An 18,420-nucleotide genomic window follows, 5' to 3' on the forward strand; every position below is an offset into this window, starting at 1 on the left:
ACAGTACCCACCCACCATCTAGCACCTGTGGGAGCACCGCAACCAGCGCCCACGGTGGCTTTTGATCTGTGCCTGGGATGGTGTGAGCCACACTAGGCCAGGAGGTGGCACGTTCCTGCCTGGACATCTCCCAGTGCCCATGGGGGCAGCCAGGTTCTGCCCTTGCTGCCTTCACATCATGAGGCAGCCTGTCCCCGACAAGCACAGGGAGCTGGTTCCCAGGCTCACAGCCTGGCAAGGGCCAGATTTGCAGAGGGACACGTGGCTGCTGTGCCCTGGACCTGCTCCAGGAGGGGAGCAGCCCTGCCTCGGACCCCAGACAGGTCTGGCTGAAATCCCCCAGGAGAGCTTTGTAAGGGACAGGTAGGGTTGAAGACACTGTCATGGACCAGTGATTTTGATCTCTTAAAGAATTAGTCACAAACAGGGCACATACTCTTGATTTTACCACGCTATGGCCTTGCGCTCCAGCCACTGCTCCTGCCCTTGAGCGTGCAGCCTTGAGCCTAGCAGCAGTCCTCACTCCTTCTGGCAGGGTCCCCCCTGGGTGTCCCTGTACGGAGGGGATCGCACTGTTCCCGGGAATGACTACGGTGCCTGCAAGCCTCAGGGCTGGCTGCTGCAGGCTGAGCACCTGCCCCAGGCAACAGGGCTGGGGATGCAGTAGGAGGGATGCTGGCTTGGCCTGGTGGGTACCACATCACCCCAGCCTCTCAGGCACAGGGACAAGGGACACCAGCAGTGTGTCAGATCACTTTATTGCCACAGCGGCCACGGGCCAGACCCAGTTCCCAGTGGGGGTCTGGGTCCAGCCCCTCGACCCCTCTAATACTGTTGTAGAGATGAACCACAAGTGTCCACGCACGGGTGCTGAGCATCCTTCATCCTGGCCACCATGGAGCAGCTCTGGGACATCGCTCCCATCCTGCTGCCTGCACCTCCAGGAGCTGGAGGCCAGCAGGGAAAAGCAAGGTGAGACCAAGGGTGCAGAGCACACCAATCCTGGAGCAGCAGGGGCTGCCACCATGTCCTGCCCTGGGGGCTGCTGGCGGTGGGGAGCAGCATGAGCCCCCTCAGCCCCCTCAAACCTCCATGCCCGGCGCCTGCCCCAGGCCCAGCGCCTGCACCAGCTCATCGCTGAGCCCGCTCTTCAGCGTCCGTCGCACTGTGGGGAGAGGAGAGGGTGGCACTGGCAGCACAGGCAGCACTGGCTGCCAGGATCCCACCCACCAGGTGCCTGCCCAGACATGGTGGCCCCTGGCATGCTGGGGAGGGGAGGGGTGCAATGGGGTGCAGTGGCATGGTCTGGTCTCGGGGGACATCCTGCTGTGGCCTGATGGGCTCAACAGTGGGGAAGGAGCCAGGCAGGGCACGGGGACAACGGGACAGAGATGGGACAAGGCATGGGGACAGAGCATGGGAACAGAGACAGAGATGGAACAGGGACACAGAGATGGAAAAAAGCATCTGGGCAGGGACCAGGACAGAGTACAGGGACGGGGCCATGGAGGTGGGACAGAGACACTGAGATGGGACAGAATACAGGGACTGGGAAGAGTATGGGCAGAGATGTGCAGGGATGGGACAGGGCAGGGAGGCAGGAACATAGAAGTGGGACAGAGTAGAGGGGCAGAGCATGGGGACAGAGATGGGACAGGGCACAGGGACAGGGGTGGGACTTACAGGACTTCCTATTGCCACGGGACCTCCTACGCTCCTTGTTGGCGCAGGGCCGGGGGTTAGTGTTGTGAGTCACCGATTTCACAAGCCGGTCCATAATTTCATCCGAAGCATCATCTGGGGAGCTGGGAATGTCCTCCTGAGCAGGAGAGCCCTGGGTCGGGGTGGTGTGCCCTGTCCCTGCATGGGGACAACAGGGATGCTGGCATCAGCCATGTCCAGCCAGCTAGGCATGCCTTGAGTGTCTCTGCCACCCAGCTCCTACCCCGGCTGGCTCGGCTGCGGCGGGCAGGGGCATCTGTGGGGGAGGTCAGCAGGTTCTTCATGCTCTCGTGACCTGCTTCCATCTGCTCCTCGGGGCCACTGGACACCACGGCGGGTGGCGAAGCAACCTCAGCAACGCCAGAGAACTTCTCGGTCTGCAGTGGGAGGAGAGGCAGGCATCAGGGACCTGAGGGGCATCACCTGCTGGTGGCAGCCAGCTGAGCATCCCCATACCTCAGTGATGAGCCGTCCCCGGGTCTTGTTGCGCTCACGGTGGGCAGCCCGTTTCTTCTGTTGCAGCAGGACACGCTCCCGGCAGGTACGGTACTCCAGGGCAAACTCCCGCAGGAGCTTGCAGATGGGCATCACCTTCACATCCCGGGCTGTGCTCGCCGGGTACCCCAGGTAGAGCAGGAAAGAGTGAAACCTGTGGGGATGTTGGTCATGGCGAGCCACCAATGGGACTGTGGGGTTTCCACCATATCCCCAGAACCTCAGACCACCAACCTGTTGAGGACGCGCCTGTGCACCACCTTTAACACGATAATGCGCTGGGTGCTGTCCTTAAGGAAGTCTGTCAGCTTGCTCTTCAGCACTGGCTTGGTCTCATGCTTGGCAATCACCTTCAGGTTGTCCCAGGAGGCCCTGCACCTCCGCTCCAGCTGCACCAGGCTGTTGGCCAGCTCATCAAAGTCAACCTGGAAGAGCAAGATGTCAGCCCTTGGCCATGTTGGTGGAGCTGGGCAGCCATGGGACTCACACCCTTACCTTGCCCAGGTGTCATCTCCCTTGCCTCACCTTGGCAGAGCGGGTGATGGAGGCAATCTCTGAGTAGAGGTCAGTGGTTTCTGGGAACTTCTCTACTACGATTTGGCAGAGATGGTGGAGCAGGGACTGCCGGTGCACCGTGTCCTTCACTTCTGAGACTTTCTCCAGGTAGCCCAGCTCAAAGCCTTTGCTCTGAAACCCCAATTGACTCAGCAGGGCCTCTCCATCCCTCTTCCAGCAGACCTCCAGTCTGCAGACCCACTAGGCACCCACCAGCACCACCCAGCCCCAGGCACCACCCCAGGCTTCCCACAATCCCTCCTGGGTACCCATGCACCATGGCTGGTCCTGCCTTTGCAGCACAGACCACGTCCCTCCATGCTCTGCTCCTCACCTGGGAGCCATTCAGGAAGTTGCCCATGGCCAGCAGTGTGGCCAGGATGCATTTGAAGGTGTGATTTCTGGCCAGCTGCTCCATGCCCACCTTCAGATCAAAGAGTGGCTCTGCAATCTCCTGGGTGAGTTGAGAGGCAGGTGAGACTCCTTGGCCACCCTCTCTCCTGGGAGGTTCAGCATTTGCCCTTGCCCATGAGGACAGCCACCTCAAGGTCAACCCAAGCCCATGCTTGCCTTGGGGACCTGCAGCTCGTCCCCAGCCAGGACGGCACCTCCTGTACTTGGACATGGCTGGTCCCCACCAGGCACACACTTGACTCAGTGCTCAGCACTGGTGAGGCTGGCAGAGGGGGTGCATGGCTCCGTACCTGCTCCAGGCTCTCGTAGTCCAGCTTGAAGGCCCAGAGCTGGAGCCTGGCCGTGAGGTCACTGATGGAAGACAGGGCGAGCAGAAACTGCTCTGCAGAGCCCAAGGGCACATCAGGGTTGGCCAGTTGGGCCTCCTGGATCTTCTGCTTCTCCTCCTCAGTCGGGACCATGGTCAGGATTTTCTAGAGCAGGCAGAGATGTGTCAGACTCCAGACATGTCACCATGGGACATGTCACCCCAGGGCTGGCAGTGGCATCATGGCATGGAGGCCTCCTGACCAGGGGAAATGACCCACATGAGGACCTCAGAGGAACCGAGCTTCTGTGGTGCTCACCTCAATCCCTTCCTTATTGACTGCAAACTCGTCAAAGTTGAGCACAGCTGTCTTGATGATGTGCACGGGTGGCAGCACCGTGAGGCCAATGTTGATGGCATTGCTCCTCTTGGGATCCAGCACCACCACCACCTTCTTCCCATCCATGGCCTTCTGCAAAGAGGGCAGGATGGATGGGGACAGCCAGGCAAAGGGCTCCCCTTCATGAAAACACCATGGACATGGGGAGCTGATCAGGGACCTGGTGGTGAGCCAAACCTGCCCATCACCATCCCCACCAAGGCTCTGGGCTGCAGGTACCCATCCTCAGCATAGGGTAGGGGTGACAGTGCATGCTGCGTGTCCCCACAGGAGCCGACATCCTTCCTCCCACCCCTCAAGTCCCCTCGGCTGATGGGTGCCAGCCCACTGGTACCTTTGAAGTCGACACTTCCTTTGACCGTGACTCAAAGAGATGCTCCAGTTTGGCAGCATTGACTTCAACGTTCTGCAGGGACGCCCACAGGGTCACCTGGCCGAACCTGCCTGGCCCCACAGTGCCATCCAGCTGCTTCAGCTCCTTCCAGAAGAGCTTCACTGTCCTCTTCTTCTTGGCCTGGGAGGGACCATCTGTTGCTGAGGGGCCTGACAGTCCTGGTGGGGGTGGACAGCCGGGGACTGCAGGAGGTGGAGGTGGAGGTGGTGGGCAGCCGGGGACCGCTGGAGGTGGAGGTGGAGGTGGTGGGCAGCCAGGGATCGCAGGAGGTGGAGGTGGAGGTGGTGGGCAGCCAGGGATCGCAGGAGGTGGAGGTGGAGCCATGCATGCTCCAGCACTTGTTGCTTTAATGCTGGGAGGGAGAAAGGAGCCGTTGGCCATGGGCCCCATGTCCAGGATGTCAAAGTCTTCTTCTTCCCCCAAATCAGTGAAGTCCAGGTCCTTGATCTTCAGCTGCACGGGGCTGGCCTCCAGGCGCTCCCACGTCAGCTCCATGTCCTTCTTGATGGGCATCATCCCAGTGTTCTCCAGCTTCTGCGTGTGGGTCTCAGCATCTATGCTAGACATGGCACGTGCCAGCTTGGCATGGGCACTGGACACAGGCCCATCAGGAGCCCTGCCATGGAGCCAGGCACCCTCCTGCTCCTGGCTGCCACCTCCCTTGGCATCCATCTCCACCTCACCCTGGACCATGGGGGATGACAAGACCTCAGGGAAGACCTTCTCCTTCCTCGGCTCCGAGGAGCCCTTGGCGTAGAGCATGTCCAGCATAAACTTGGTGTCGGAGGAGATGGTGCCACAGGAGTCAGTGGTGTCCATCTGAGCCAGGCGGGACCCTGCAGGGAGAGGGGGAGAGGCTGAGACAGCCTGCTCGGAGTGGGGCAGGTGCTGCTGGGCTGCACGTAGGGTTGGGGTCCCGCTCCCCAGCAGGGTGTGCTCGGACACTGGCGTAGGGAGTTGGCACAGGCAGGTACCACCCAGCTCCTCTGTGGCTCTGGGTATCACAGGCATGGGCTGGGGACGGAGGGGCCACTAACACCCACCCCAGGCACCCCGACGAGCCCAGAGCCAGCAACACACACCCCAGCAGCACCTACTTATGCTGGGTGGCTCCATCCTGGGCTCAGGGGTGCTGCTGTCCCTGTCCCATGCAGGAACAGTGGGATGCTCCAGCGCAGCATCACCAAGGACATCGAGCCGTCCCTTGGCCATAGAAGAGATCTTCTCCTTCTGGGCTGCAGCCAGGTTCTCCAAGAAGCGAGCTCTGCAAGACAGGGGCGGGTGTTGGCTGGGAGCAATGAAGGGATGGGGATGACAGAGATGATGGGCAAACCATGCCATGCCACACTGCACAGCCAGCCCCACAACACCGAAACCCCCTGCACTGGCCACACTGCATACAGCACCGGGAGGATTCAACCTCCTCTGAGCCCTGCAGAGACAGGTGATGCCACCGTGGCTTGGGGACAAGGATGCGGCAGCCCCATGGGAGCCAAAGGCTCGTGCTGTCAGGGTGTCACCATCACCTGTTGGTCCCAATGGACCTGGTGCTCACTGCAACCCTTGTCCAAAAAGCTGCAAAACCCAGGAGGGCACCGGGGCACAGACTGGGGGGCCCCTCCTGCTCCTCATGCCCTGTGTGGCCGGAGCCCAGATGTCTCTGGCCAGGCACCAGCCCGAGGAAGCGCATGCCTGGAGACACACGCATGCCTCTACTTACTCAAACTTCCTCAAAATAGGCTTGTCCCCATGCAAGGAGGGGGCATCCTCCCGCCTGAGGGAAAACAGGGGTTAGCCCCCACTGCTGGCAGCCCCCTGGGGCTTGTGGCTCCTGCACACACCTGCCTGGCAGCCCTCCAGTGTGCGACCCTCGCCCTGCTGTTACCCCACGGCCCTGGGGTTCATGGGGAGCCAGGGGAGCCCCAGCAAGTCCCCACCTGCATAGCACTGGGTGCTGGTGAGACGGGGCACCATCCCCCCCGACCAGAGCCACCTGGTCTGCCACCAGGATGGCAATGCCAGCCCCCTGCCAGCCCCCAGGTGGGCTGTGCCACCCCCAGCAGGGACACCTCACCCCAGAAGCCGGGGATTAGAGGGTGCCATCACTCCGTGGGGGTTGCTGGTGATGGGGGAGCAGACTGGGGTCCGCCAGGCAGGGTTCGGAGGGAAGAGACGAGGGATGGGGGCAGTGAGATGGGTGCAGGGGGCAGCGAGCGGGCCAGGGCAGTGCCTGCTCCCACCAGAGCACCACGCTGGGAGGAAGCACACAGATGCAGAAACCAGGCACTTACCAGACAGGGGCAGTTTGGCACAGCCTGCAAAAGGAAAGATAGAAAGAGTGGGCAGAGGAGAGGGCAAGCGTGGGTAGAGGAGGAGTGAGGAGGAGCTAGAGCAGAGATATGCATGCCCGAAAGATGCCCTGTGGAACCCCTGGCCAGACCCTCTCAATTGCCCGCTCCCCTGTCACACTTCCCTCCAGCCCCAGACCTTCCTTCCCCCTGGGACTAGGCGCACCCCACGCTCCTGGGAGCCTCCTCCTGCCACTCCAGGGGGACCCCCCGCCATGCACCCAGCCTCTCCTGGCTCCTTACTTGTAGATGCTGCGCTCGCCTGAGCCTGGGGACTGTTCCTTCTTGGCCTGGGGGGAGGCCAGGGCCAGCTGTATGCTGGATGCACTGTTGCAGATGGTGCTGGGACAGGGCCTGGAAGAAGAGGTGACATGAGCTGAGAGCAGGTCCCACAGGGCCACCCTCCACCCTGGCACCAGCAATGGACTCAAGTGCTGCTCATGCTGCACCTCCACTGTCATGACAGCATCCCCATGGGCTGCCTCCAGCCGCACTCACTCTGCTGGGCTGCTTGGCGCAGGGACAGCCAGGGTGTCCTGGGTGGGGGGCTCCTCTGGGGTGCCAGGGGACCCTGGCAGCGGCGGGGCACCAGGGCTGGGCTCCGTGCAGCTGCCCTGGGATCGCCACCCACGCCGGCCCTCTTCTGTCCTCCTCCGCTCCTTGCGTCCCCCCGAGGGCGGCTCTTCCACATCATCCTCCAGCTTGAGTGCGCTCTGTGGAGGGGCAGGGAGGGCATGGCACCCGGCACAGCACCCCTGCCACCCCATGCACCCACTCTCCCTGATGCCATGGGATGTGGCACATGGCCAGACGCTGCGGGAGCCCCACTCACTTCGTAGAGCGTGAACTGCTGCTTCAAGTCGAGGTCAGTGCCCTTGCTGCCCAGGTACTGCTGCACCACTCGCTCCATGCCCTGCTTCTCCAGGCAGTCCGTCACGTCGTAGAAGGTGTCCTGGTCCGGGAGGGCTGCCAGCGTCTGAGCAGGACCAGATGGACACTGCTGGGACTGGGGTGACCCACACTGAGCCCTGCCAGCATGGCACTACAGGGACACCTGCCACCCTCCCAGACCTTGTTGATCAGCGTCATGGCGAACACCAGCAGCTCCGTGTCAGCCCCATTGCGTTGTTCCAGGATGGCCATCAGGCTGGACCACGGACAGGTGCCTGGGAAAAGCGGCACATGCAGGTGACACACAGGCTGGGGGACATGCCATCCCCAAGCAGGGACCTCGCAGGAGGCTGGGGCTGCACCCACCTCTCGCCTGGTCCACGGTGTTGACGGCGCGAATGAGGAGCAGGGCGTTGGGCTCTGTGTACTCCACAAACACCAGCAGCAGCTTCAGTGCCATCTTCACCACCAAGCGGAACTGGGACAAGGGATGGCGGCTGGGATGGCAGCAGTGGCAGGAGGCTGCCAGCGCGATGCCGCGGCACTGTGGGGTGGCCATGCCCATACCCTGGGGCTGGGGGCTTTGCCATGGGGCTAAGGACCAGCCTGCAGCTGTGATGCTGATGGCTAAGGGGCACTGGGAAAGGACCTGGAGCAGGACCCTCTCACTCAAGCTCTGCACCCAGGAGCACATGAGGACAGGGAGCTCTGGGGACCCTGAGTGATTTCCAGATGGATGGGAGCAGGACCCAACACATGCAAAGGTACCAGGGCACCAAGCCCAAAGGCAGAGGGTGGGGTAAGTCCCCTGAGGGACAGTGCGAGGGGACAGCCCCAGGTGGGGAAGGGGGATGCAGCAGGGGCACAGGCAGACCAGAGGGGCAGCAGGGGCTTACCGGGCTTCCCGACAGCGTGTACAACCACTGGATGGTCTCGTTGTGGTTGATGACACCCTGCATCCCATCCACAAAGAGCATGATCTGGCTCAGGGCTGCAAGGCAGAGAACGGGCAGGGTCACAGCGCAGCGGGCAGGGCTGCAGCGGGCAGGGCTGCAGCGGGCAGGGCTGCAGCGGGCAGGGCTTTCCTATCCCCGCACAGCATCGCCATGCCAAGGGCAAGCTCTGGCAGCTGCCCGTAAGCTTGCCCAGGAAAACTTTCTGGCTTAGCCCTCCTGAGTGCCAGCCTTCCTCCCTGGGGACAAGAGGTGCCCTGTACCCAAATACCAACCCCGGAGGATGTAGTTCTGGTAGTTCTGGTCAGCCTCTGCTCCCACTTTGATCAGGCACGTCAACCCATCCAGGTTCACGAACTCCGGCACCAGGTCCTTGTCCTCCTGCGGGGCGAAGGCCAGGCATTACCTTGGTGTGGGGAGGCAGCCAGCCCTGGGGGAGCCCCCCTGCCCCCCCCCACTGCACCAGCATCACCATACCTGGAAGAGCTGCTTGAGGGAGAAGAGTGATCGCCGCAGCTCTGGCCCCTGCGAGTTGTACAGCTTCTCTGGAAGGGAAGGAGAGATGGGGCACAACGGCCTCACCCACAAGGGCTCTCTGCTGACCTGGGGCTCTGAAATGCTCCCAGCTGCCTGGGAAAGCCCCACATCTCAACTCAACCCCGGTGCCATCACCCCAGGATGCTGGCATTGCCCCTGGCTGTGCGACATGCAGAGGTGGAAGCAGCTGCAGTGCCACAGCTACTTATTTCAGCCCTGCCACTTTCCTATTTACTTTTTTTTTTGCTTTTTTTTTTTCTGCCCAGAAATGACATAAATATCCCGCTTGGTTTCCTGTGCAGAACTGAAACAGGAACACGGGCAGGAGGCTGAGCTACTTTTAGCCATCCCTCTGTGGGCAGAGCCCTGCCATGGTCCCAGAGCCCCCAGCAGCCCCACGGCTTTGGGAAGAGCTGCAGGATGGGGACATGAAGGACGGCAGTGTGACACTGGCTGCTCAGGGACAGAAGGACAGCCACCAGGCTAGAGACTATGTGCTTACAGGGATGGTGCCTGTGGGCAGGAGCCAGCACAGAGCAACTGGGGCAATGGGAAGCTGGAAAGCCCCACCTAAGCAAACAGAGAGGCCAGAGCCATTGGGAATCAGCACTTCCTGCATCCCCAAAACAAGTTAACTGAGCATCACAAGTTATTTGGGTCAGGCTTAGAGCTATAACAAGCCAAAAACAAGCTGTCCAAGGAGCCCTCCAGACATGCTGATGAGAGCTCTGTAAAACACAAGGTCCTGGCAGCTTCCTCCACCAGCTTATCATCTGCTTGTCAGAGCAGCCGAGAGGGAAAGCAGAGCAGCACAGGGCTCAGCCGGAGCCTGGGAACAGCCAGCAAAGAGCATGACCCCAACCCCAGCCTTCCTGCATTACTCGGCTGCAGCCCTGCACGGCCAGCTGATGCCCGGCCAGCATTGCTCTGCTCAGCACTTCTTTTCCCCCTGCTAAGGGGAAAAAAGGCTTGAGACTCCTGAATATCTTGCAGAACCTCCAAGCAGGCTGTCAGAAGCCATGGTAGCAGTTTCTGCTGCGCAAGAGCTATTTGTATCCTGCAAAGCTATATTTAGAGCTTGTTTGAATGACCCAGAATATCTTCAGTGGGTGGTGGGCTCCCAGCTGAAGAGGCAGAAGTCTCCAATATCTGAGGATGGAGGGGATTAACCCAGTGGGTCCCCACCAGCCTCACGGGGACCATGTCCCCTGCATCTCTGGCAGGGGTTATCGGGTGGGAGCAGCCCTGAGCCGTATTGCTCCCTCTCTCCATCACAAAAAGCCCGGCCAGAACTCATTGTGGAGGCTGACCCCCCTCATCTGGGGGGGAGCGAGCTGCTGGACCTAAACCAGCCTGGAGGAGGGAGCAGCCCAAACTCACCAATGATGGCATGGACTCGGACGGAGAGCTGCGTGCGCAGGATCAGGGTCGGCCGTCTCCCCTTCCTAGGGTGGGGGAAATGCTGTGTGAGCACCTGCAGTGGGACCCCCACGGCCCCTTGCCTGCTGCGCTCACACACAGGTGGGGCCCCTGTGTCCCATCTCTGGAGGGCTCAGCCACCCCACGTGCCTCACCTGACCTCCTCGTAGAAACCCTCCAGATCATCCTTCTGCTCAAGCAGGGATAAGTCAAGGTCCAGGTAGTGTCCAGAGGGTGAGACCTGCAGTGTGCAGTCCTCCAGCTGGGGAAGCAGAAAGCCCGGCTGAGCCCCCGTGCCCACCACAGCCCCCCCAGCTCCTGGAGGTTGCTACATCCCTGGGTCACCCTCCCGCCCATGTCAAACCCACCAGGCAGCCACAACCCCGAGCAGGGTGGCAGGTCCCACCCTGTCCCCAAGCACTGGCCCTGTAGCGAGACGCCCTAGCACCCTGTGCCCAAGCCTGGCAGCAGATTGGGGCGAAACATGGAGCCTCAGGCTGCGAAAAGGCAGAGTGAGGGCGGCCACACCGCCGCCGGGCTCCTCAGCCATCCCTTGGGTGGGAGCCACGGCAAGAGGCTGATCCACTCCCTGGGGCTCCCCTTAGTCAGCCGGGTGCGCCCAGGGCAGGATCTGCCTCCTCCCAGGCCTGCTGCCTTTGCCTGGGCAGATGAATCACCTTTGTCTGTGACAATTAGGTCTGTAGGAACTGCCAAGGCCCCCAGCTGGCCAGGGACACCCCAAACCAGAGCATATCCCACAGGGATGTGCCCTGGCTGATGGAGCCTCTGGCTCAGCCCACAGTCCCGTAGCAGCTTCCAGCAGGACAGGGAAAAGCACATCCCAAGGCAAGGCTGGGGTGAGGGCATCTCCCCTGAAAGTCCACATACAGCACCCATGGCGCACCCCAGCTGGTAGGCACGGCACCCCAAGGTGGTCCAGGCACAGCTGCTGCAAAGCCCCTGAGTCACCTGGGACCCAGCAGTGCCCCACAGCACCCAGACAGGTCTCCTGCATGAGCTCTGGATGGGACCCAGCAGTTCACCCTCCAGGCATGTGCAGAGGCAGAGGGAGGGCAGCGCCTGCCTGGTCTCGCCAGCACCCCTGCCACTCCAGCGCATCTGGACCGTTCCTAAAGCATTTGCAGCCATCCCCCCACACCCCCCACCCCCAGCTCACCTCACCTCCAAAGAACTGATGCTCCTTCCCAAACCTGCACAGCAGTGCTGTGTAATCACCTGGGGAGCTGAGGACTGGGCGTAAACCCCCATTATTATTGCTGCTACTGATGCAAAAAAAAGCAAGCAGCAAAAACAGCAACAGGGGAAGAGAAGTGGGACTCACCAGCCATCTAAAAACCTACCTCAATTTCAGCCCCAAATTGCAAAAAACTTCGAGCTGAGTGCAGAAATACTCGGTGGCTGAGGAGCTCAGGTGGGGACAGTCACAGCTCCTCTGCCTTTACCACTGATGCTGTTCAGTGCCGTGGCCCTGGCCATCCTCCAGCAGGCTGGAGACCCACAACAACACTGGGTACGGCGCCTGCATCTTACTGGGGTCACTTTCAATGAAAGCCCCATGTCTTCAAGTCAGAACATAGTGCAAGAGCTCGCATGTACGACTTCACAGTGAGCGTGATGTTAAAACCAGAGGGCAAAGGAAAAATGCCACGTGCACTAAAATAATTAATGACCCTGACTAAGCCTCGGGATAACAGGCAATTTGGCAGGGTACTGCTGTTGGGCTGGACTCCCTTGTCAATGTTTTTAGTATCCTGTCTATCTCCAGTAGTTGCTGGCCACACCAGCCGGCCATGGCAACATGCACCAAACACAGGCTGCTGGCACCGGACCGGGCAAGCACTCCTGGCTGCCAGCTCTGCCTCCACAGCGGGTGTTGCTAATGCTGACCCCACGCAGAGTTTGTTTGCTGGGGAAAAGCCTCAATTCCACAGGAACAGGCTTTCCTGAGCATCCCTGCATCCGCCTGGGCATCTGCATGTACCCAGGCACCCCTGCATCTGCCCGGGCATCCTTACATCCTCCTGGGCACTCAAACACGGCAAAGAGCAACTCACAGCTCCAGCACAAAAGCTTTGCCTCCTCTGGGCTGCCAGAGCCCCAGCAAGCCGGAGTTAACACCCCCAGCTCCTACCAGGGGGCTGGTGACATGTCCCAGCTGGTGGGGAGGTCAAGCCCCTGGGACTCGACCCCTTGTGTTTCCCATGTGAGCTTGGCAGCGCTCCCCATGAGGGATGCTCGGAGCACTGGGCCCGGGTTTGGCTGTGACCCCCCTGGTGAGCACCAGCCCCCGGGGATGGAGACAGGATGTCCCAGGCTCGCGCTGCCCTGCCAAACATCCCAGGGTGGCACTTCTGTGCCAGGGAGCACGTACGGCCCCAGCACAGGGGTTACTCTGGTTATTCGGATGAGGGGTTTAACACCGGTTATTCGTATGAGGGGTTTACACCATGCAGGATCTGAGCCGGGACCTGGGGGCTGTGCTGCTGGGGATGGCACATTGGGGTCACAGGGCACTGACAGCTCCCGCCGCGGGGCAGCTGTGATCCATCTGCCTCCTGCCTGTAAAACCATTTTAAAATGAGCTGGGCTTCACGGGCCATGGGGACTTGCAGGCAAAGCAGAGCTGACGGAGGAGAGCATCCCACGCTCACACCTCCCGCCCATGGCTCCCGGGAGCCCCAGCCGCCTCACAGCAGCACTGATGTCCTTCATCCCCTGCATGGGGAGGTTCCAGGGTCTTGCTGAGGAGTAGATGCTGATGCCACCCTCAGTCAGAGACAAGGACCCCAGGGCCCAGAAAGCTTTTCCCTGCCTGTGTTAACCCCCGCCACTATCTACCCTGATGCCTCAAACGTGAGATATGGGGAAGGTGGGAACACATGGATCTCCCTGATCCTACTAACACCCATCAGCAGTGACTGTCTCTGAAGCTCAGCAAGAACGCACGTGCCAGGCAAGCAAGACTCCAGGGAAAGCTGGCTCCCCCCGGAGTGGGACTGCCCCCCGCAACCATGGGGGTGTGATGGAGACATGTTCACCTCTGAGTTTGAGAGATCCTCCATCCACAGCTGAACTCATGCCACCCACCACAGTACCCATCACATTTTCCTGCTCACCCCTATCACGGCATCCCCACACAGGAGGATGCACCGAGGCTGGGCACTGAATAGCTGCTTTATCTGCCAGCAGAGGAAACACTTTTCAACCTCCTCTAACCCTTTCTGTGGTAACAATTTCCCAACGTCGCTGAAGCTCTTCTAGGAAGGCTATGGGGAAATTACAGAAAAAATACATTATTTGCTTCTGCTTCAGCAGTTAAACACAAGGCACTGGTGGGTCAGAAATGCCCGGCATCTCAAGCCTCTTCTCACCGCCCCCCCCCTGCTCCAAACACATGGGGACTGATGGTTTATAGAGCTATGCCACAAGAGGAACCCCAGTCAGCAACCAGTGCCTTCGCTGCGGTTCGGTTTCAGGGCTCAGAGGGGTGTTCATTGCCAGGGCACTCGGTTGCTGCCTCCTGCCCACTCCTGCCTGACAGATGGCAGCAAGTGGATGGGAGCACTGCCATTGCCTTATCATGGGGGGAAAAAATACCCAGGCCAGGAGGGATCTCTGGAGGTCACCCAGAGCTGGCCCAGAACTGCACACTCGCTCGCACACGTCCCCCTTGTTGTTCATTAAGAGATCTCTCATTTCTCATCAACAGCCCCATGGCAGTGGGAGGACCCCAGTCCCAGTGAGCAGCTGGTGTCCCAGCAAAGCCACAGCACAAACACCTGGCTGCAGCTCCTACCCAGGGACCCACACAAGGATGGTGCTGGGGAGCACCAGAGGCTGCTGAGCACAGGCACTCGGCTCTAAGCCTGGCAAGCAGCAGACAGCAGAATTGAGAAGCGGTTAAGCTGGGGGGACCGCAGTGCTGCTGAGGACCCATCTGACTGCTTTCATGCCTGCCAGAGGTTAAGTGGGGCAAAGAACCTCAGTGAAGCCCCCCTCGAGGCAGTTTGGCAACAGGGCTGGTGGGATGGGGCTTGTGCACTTCATGTGTGCACCGAGGTCACCCCAGCAGCTTTCCTTTATCAAGCCCAAGAGCTCACAGACAGCTTATGGCACTGAGGCCAACAAGCTGTTTGCTTTTCCCCAGGTTTCCGGGGGAGGAAGGGAAAAGCAAAGCTCCAGGCCACTGGGTTTTGCAATTGTTTAGAAAAAACCCTAGATTCAGAGGTGAGATAGTGCCGGGGGCAAGGGAGCACAGTGGCCTTTGGGGACTGAAGGGTCAGCCAAAAAAGTTTGCACTGTCAAAACCTGCCTGCAGAGGTTCAGAAAACCCCCACACCCAGCATGAGCATCACCCAAGGGTACTCAAAAAATGCTGGAAAGCAGGAGAAGATAGTATCGGCCTGGAGCTGAACAATGCTGTAGCAGCAAAGCAGGAAGGTATTTTCAAGCACAAACATGCTTTCCGGAGAGCATGAAAAAGTCATCAGCAGCGGGTTGTGCTTGGGGAGAGGAAGCACCGACAGTGTCACAGGGCAGGACAGGCTGTTCAAGGCAGCAATGTCAGCATGAGAAACCTCCTGCTCATCATCTCTAGGCTGCTCCTGGCTCAGGGAGAAGCTTTGCTGTGCCCAGGGAAGCAGGACCTGGCTGGTTCCCCATAGCAGCTCATCCCCTGGGTGCCTGCGGTTCAGTCCTCTGACAAGGTGGGGACCCCCAGTCCAGCTGCCTCCCAGCCATTGCATCCTCTTCCTCTTGGTGCTTTGCAGCTCCAGGCACGCTGCCTGGCAGGACAAGCCTGGCACCGGGCAACCTCAGCTGAATTTTTTTACAGCCCGTTCCTTGGGAAAAATCTGACTGTTCATTTACTAATTTTAGAACAGCAAGTAATGGAGCTGAGTACTACCTGGCACAAAGGGCACCAAGGAGGTTTCAGCTGGTGGTGCCAGGGTAACGACGCCTGTGTGGCTTTGGGGTAGCTCTGAATTTGGACTGACCCGGGTGGTTCGGGAGACCAGTCTCTCTCCACAGGGTGTAAATCCTGCTGCAGGAGGGTCCTGATGAACACATACATCAGCTCATAGAAACGCCAGCCAGTATCTCAGTGTGTCAGGCTGGGATGTACCACAGCCTTCGCTGGCTCAGAAAGCTCTGTGTAATAAAAGCAGCATGGTTTATAACCTATATAAACCAGGAATCTGGCTCGTAAGCCCAGAGCAGGCTCCTAGCTGCTCACTTGTGATTTTAACAGGGGTCATGCAGGGAAACTACAGAAAGAAACATCCAGAGCCTGGCTTAGGCAGAGAACAGAGCCTGAAATCCCAGGATCAATACACCTCTGCTGGGTGCAGGACCTCCTTGCAATGCTCCTGCCCTCGGGAACGCCACCTCTAGCCCCCCATTCCCCCGTGCCACCACCCCAGGCTGGCAATCCCGTTAGAGCCAGCTCCTGCCCAGGGAGGAGAGCACGTCTGAAATTTGAGTTTGCTCCATTTGTCATGTCTTGGCTGTTTGCTCCCAAACAAACTCCGTTTAGTCACCACCTAAAAATCCCATGACGGCAATGACATGAGACGCTGCCACTTTGCTCCAAGAAAAATGAAAAGGGGAATAAAAGGGAAGTTTTTTTGGGTACAGGCAAAGGTCTTGCAGTGATCCCCCCTCCCCTGGCAGGCCAGCGAGCCTGGTGCCAGGCACGCTGAGCTGGTTTCCCCCTCCTGCTGCCCCCACCTCTCCTGTCCAGCTCGGGGCAGGGCACATTCCCCCTGCCTGCCCGGGTTCGTGCCTCCCTTGCTTGCACTCCCGCTGTGCTGCAAGACAGAGATACTCAGCCCTTGCCAAAGCTCTGCTGGGTCCCACATTCGTAAGGAGGAAAACAAGCCCATTCTCACCCTGTGAAGGGTGCTCTGAAAGCATCATGCCAAGAGAAGACACCCAGGAGGGAGGGTCCCTGGTCTCCTCTGCTCCCCAGCCTGGGTCGGGCCTCAAGGCACGCACACAAGAAGGCACTTCAGCTTCAGCCTCTGCCTTCCTCCCGGCTGAGGAAATTGCTCAGCATGAGTTTCCGTGCCGCTCTGTGTCGCACCGGAGGAACAAGGGGCTGGTGGCCCCGCTGTCACCCCCCAAGGCCCACGTGGTGCAGCGAGCACGACGCTGGCCAGGTCCCCGGGCTGCGGGAGCCAGGGTCTCCCATCAAGGGTCGAGGCTCAGCTCTGCTCACCGCAGCTGGTGTGGAAGGGGGATGCTGGGGTGGGAGCACGCTGCCCGGCTCAGCCCCGACGACAAGGGGATGGCTGCCGGCCCCCATCCTGCTTCCCCCTGCCCTGGTTCCTGCCCGCTCTGAGCAAGCACATCCTCTTCCTCCCCGCCGACTCATCCGGGGCCGGCCGAGAGCTGGCATCTCCCGCCAGGGCTCACGGATTCCGCCGTGACTCACGCCGGGAGCGCTGCCCGGGCTGCGGCGGGGACCCTGCGCCCCGGCCCCCCGCCGCCCCGCTCCCTCCAGCGCGCACCCCCCCCGCCCCGCCGTCCCGGCGCTCCCCCGCCCGCCCCCGGACCCCTCACCGGCAGCGGGGCCCCGAGCAGGCGGTGCAGCGCGGGCAGCTGCGCTCCTAGGGCCAGCGCCTCCGCCACGGCGTAAACCGGGGCTCGCCGCGGCTCCGGGAAGCTGCCGCAGCCGAAGGGGTCCGCGTCCTCCAGGTACTGCACCCGGCAGGGCACCGCCGCCTCCGCCATGGCAGCGCCGCCGCCGCCGCGCGCTCGCTGCCGGGGCGGGGCTCGGGGAGGCGGGAGGGCCGCTCTCCTTGGCCACGCCCCTCCGCCACGCCCCTCCGCCACGGCCAGCGGCAGCGGCAGCTCGGGGCTCGGCGCGCCCTCCCGCGGCTGCCTCCGGCCTCGGAGGGATGCTCCGCAGGCAGGGATACTCCACCGGGATGCTCCGGTGCCAATGATGCTCGGCCGGGGTGCTCCGGTGTCAGGGATGCCCCAGTGCCAGGGATGCTCCAGCGTTAGGGATGTTCCACTGGGATGCTTAAGTGTTAAGGATGCTCCTCTGTCAGGGATGCTCTGCCGGGATGCTCCAGTGTCAGGGATGCTCTATTGTCAGGGATGCCCTACTGTCAGGGATGCTCTCATGCCAGGGATGCTCCACTGTCAGGGATGCTCCACTAGGATGCTCCAGTGACAAGGATGCTCCACCGGCGTGCTCCGGTGTCAGGGGTGCCTCGGTGTCAGGGATGCCCCATAGGGATGCCCCGGTGTCTGGGATGTTCCAGTGCCAGGGATGCTCCACTGTTGAGGATGCTCCATTGGGATGCTCAAGTGTTAGGGATGCTCGGGTGTCAAGGATGTTCTGCTGGAATGCTCTAGTACTAGGGATGCTCAACCAGGATGCTCCAGTCCCAAGGATGATCTGCCAGGGTGCTCTGGTGTCAGGGATGCTGCAGTGTTAGGAATGCTCCACTGTCGGGGATGCTGCACTGGGATGCTCCAGTGTCAGGGATGCTCCAGGCCCTGGGGAGCTCCACACTGCTGGGCAGGGCTGCTTGGTGGGCAGCTGGGCTGAACCCCCCCATGTGGTGGGGGAGACGGCAGCAGAGGGAGGAGCTGCCCTGCCCCAGGCAGCCCAGAGCTGGGGGTGCAGCAGTACCAGCAGGGCAGCTCAGTGTCTGCAAGGCCAGGGCTGGTGCTAACAATGGTCCAAGATGGGTCATGTAGTGTTCATCATCACAGCTACGGTGGGCTTGGAAGGGAGCACACAAAGGAGAGCCAGGACCCCTGGGAGGACCCAGGGGGGACTTCGGATGCATCGCGGATGGGGACTAGGCTCATGGGAAGGTCTCATGGCTCTTGGACTTAGCATGAAGCATTGCTGGGCATGCTGAGCACAACCCAACAAGGCAAAAGCAATTTTTCTTTCTGATTGATGATCTGGGCAGTGCTGATGGCCCAGTGCAATGGAAGGG

General features: G+C 60.7%; 1 protein-coding gene across 3 annotated transcripts; it reads right to left on the reverse strand.

The window, feature by feature from the left end:
* Positions 1-741: 741 nt before the first annotated feature.
* FHOD1 (formin homology 2 domain containing 1) lies at positions 742-17,245 on the reverse strand. 3 transcript variants are annotated; one of them, XM_055818641.1, is made up of 22 exons: positions 17,021-17,245; positions 10,591-10,697; positions 10,397-10,461; positions 8,957-9,024; positions 8,755-8,860; positions 8,423-8,517; positions 7,893-8,004; positions 7,707-7,801; positions 7,468-7,611; positions 7,134-7,348; positions 6,879-6,989; positions 5,385-5,551; positions 4,228-5,123; positions 3,813-3,962; positions 3,477-3,659; positions 3,107-3,226; positions 2,743-2,904; positions 2,452-2,642; positions 2,179-2,371; positions 1,946-2,099; positions 1,684-1,860; positions 742-1,165 (listed from the first exon to the last, which is right to left on the reverse strand). In XM_055818641.1, exons 1-22 carry the CDS (start codon positions 17,189-17,191, stop codon positions 1,083-1,085), a joined length of 3,765 nt encoding a protein of 1,254 aa, XP_055674616.1. In that variant the 5' UTR covers positions 17,192-17,245; the 3' UTR covers positions 742-1,082. The 3 variants fall into 3 exon arrangements, with proteins under 3 accessions (XP_055674616.1, XP_055674615.1, XP_055674617.1); XM_055818640.1 differs by having other exon boundaries at positions 3,813-3,965; XM_055818642.1 differs by lacking the exon at positions 2,743-2,904 and having other exon boundaries at positions 3,813-3,965.
* Between the last annotated feature and the right edge of the window lie 1,175 nt (positions 17,246-18,420).

This window comes from Falco peregrinus, chromosome 14, assembly GCF_023634155.1.
Source record: "Falco peregrinus isolate bFalPer1 chromosome 14, bFalPer1.pri, whole genome shotgun sequence".
NCBI classification, from domain to species: domain Eukaryota; kingdom Metazoa; phylum Chordata; class Aves; order Falconiformes; family Falconidae; genus Falco; species Falco peregrinus.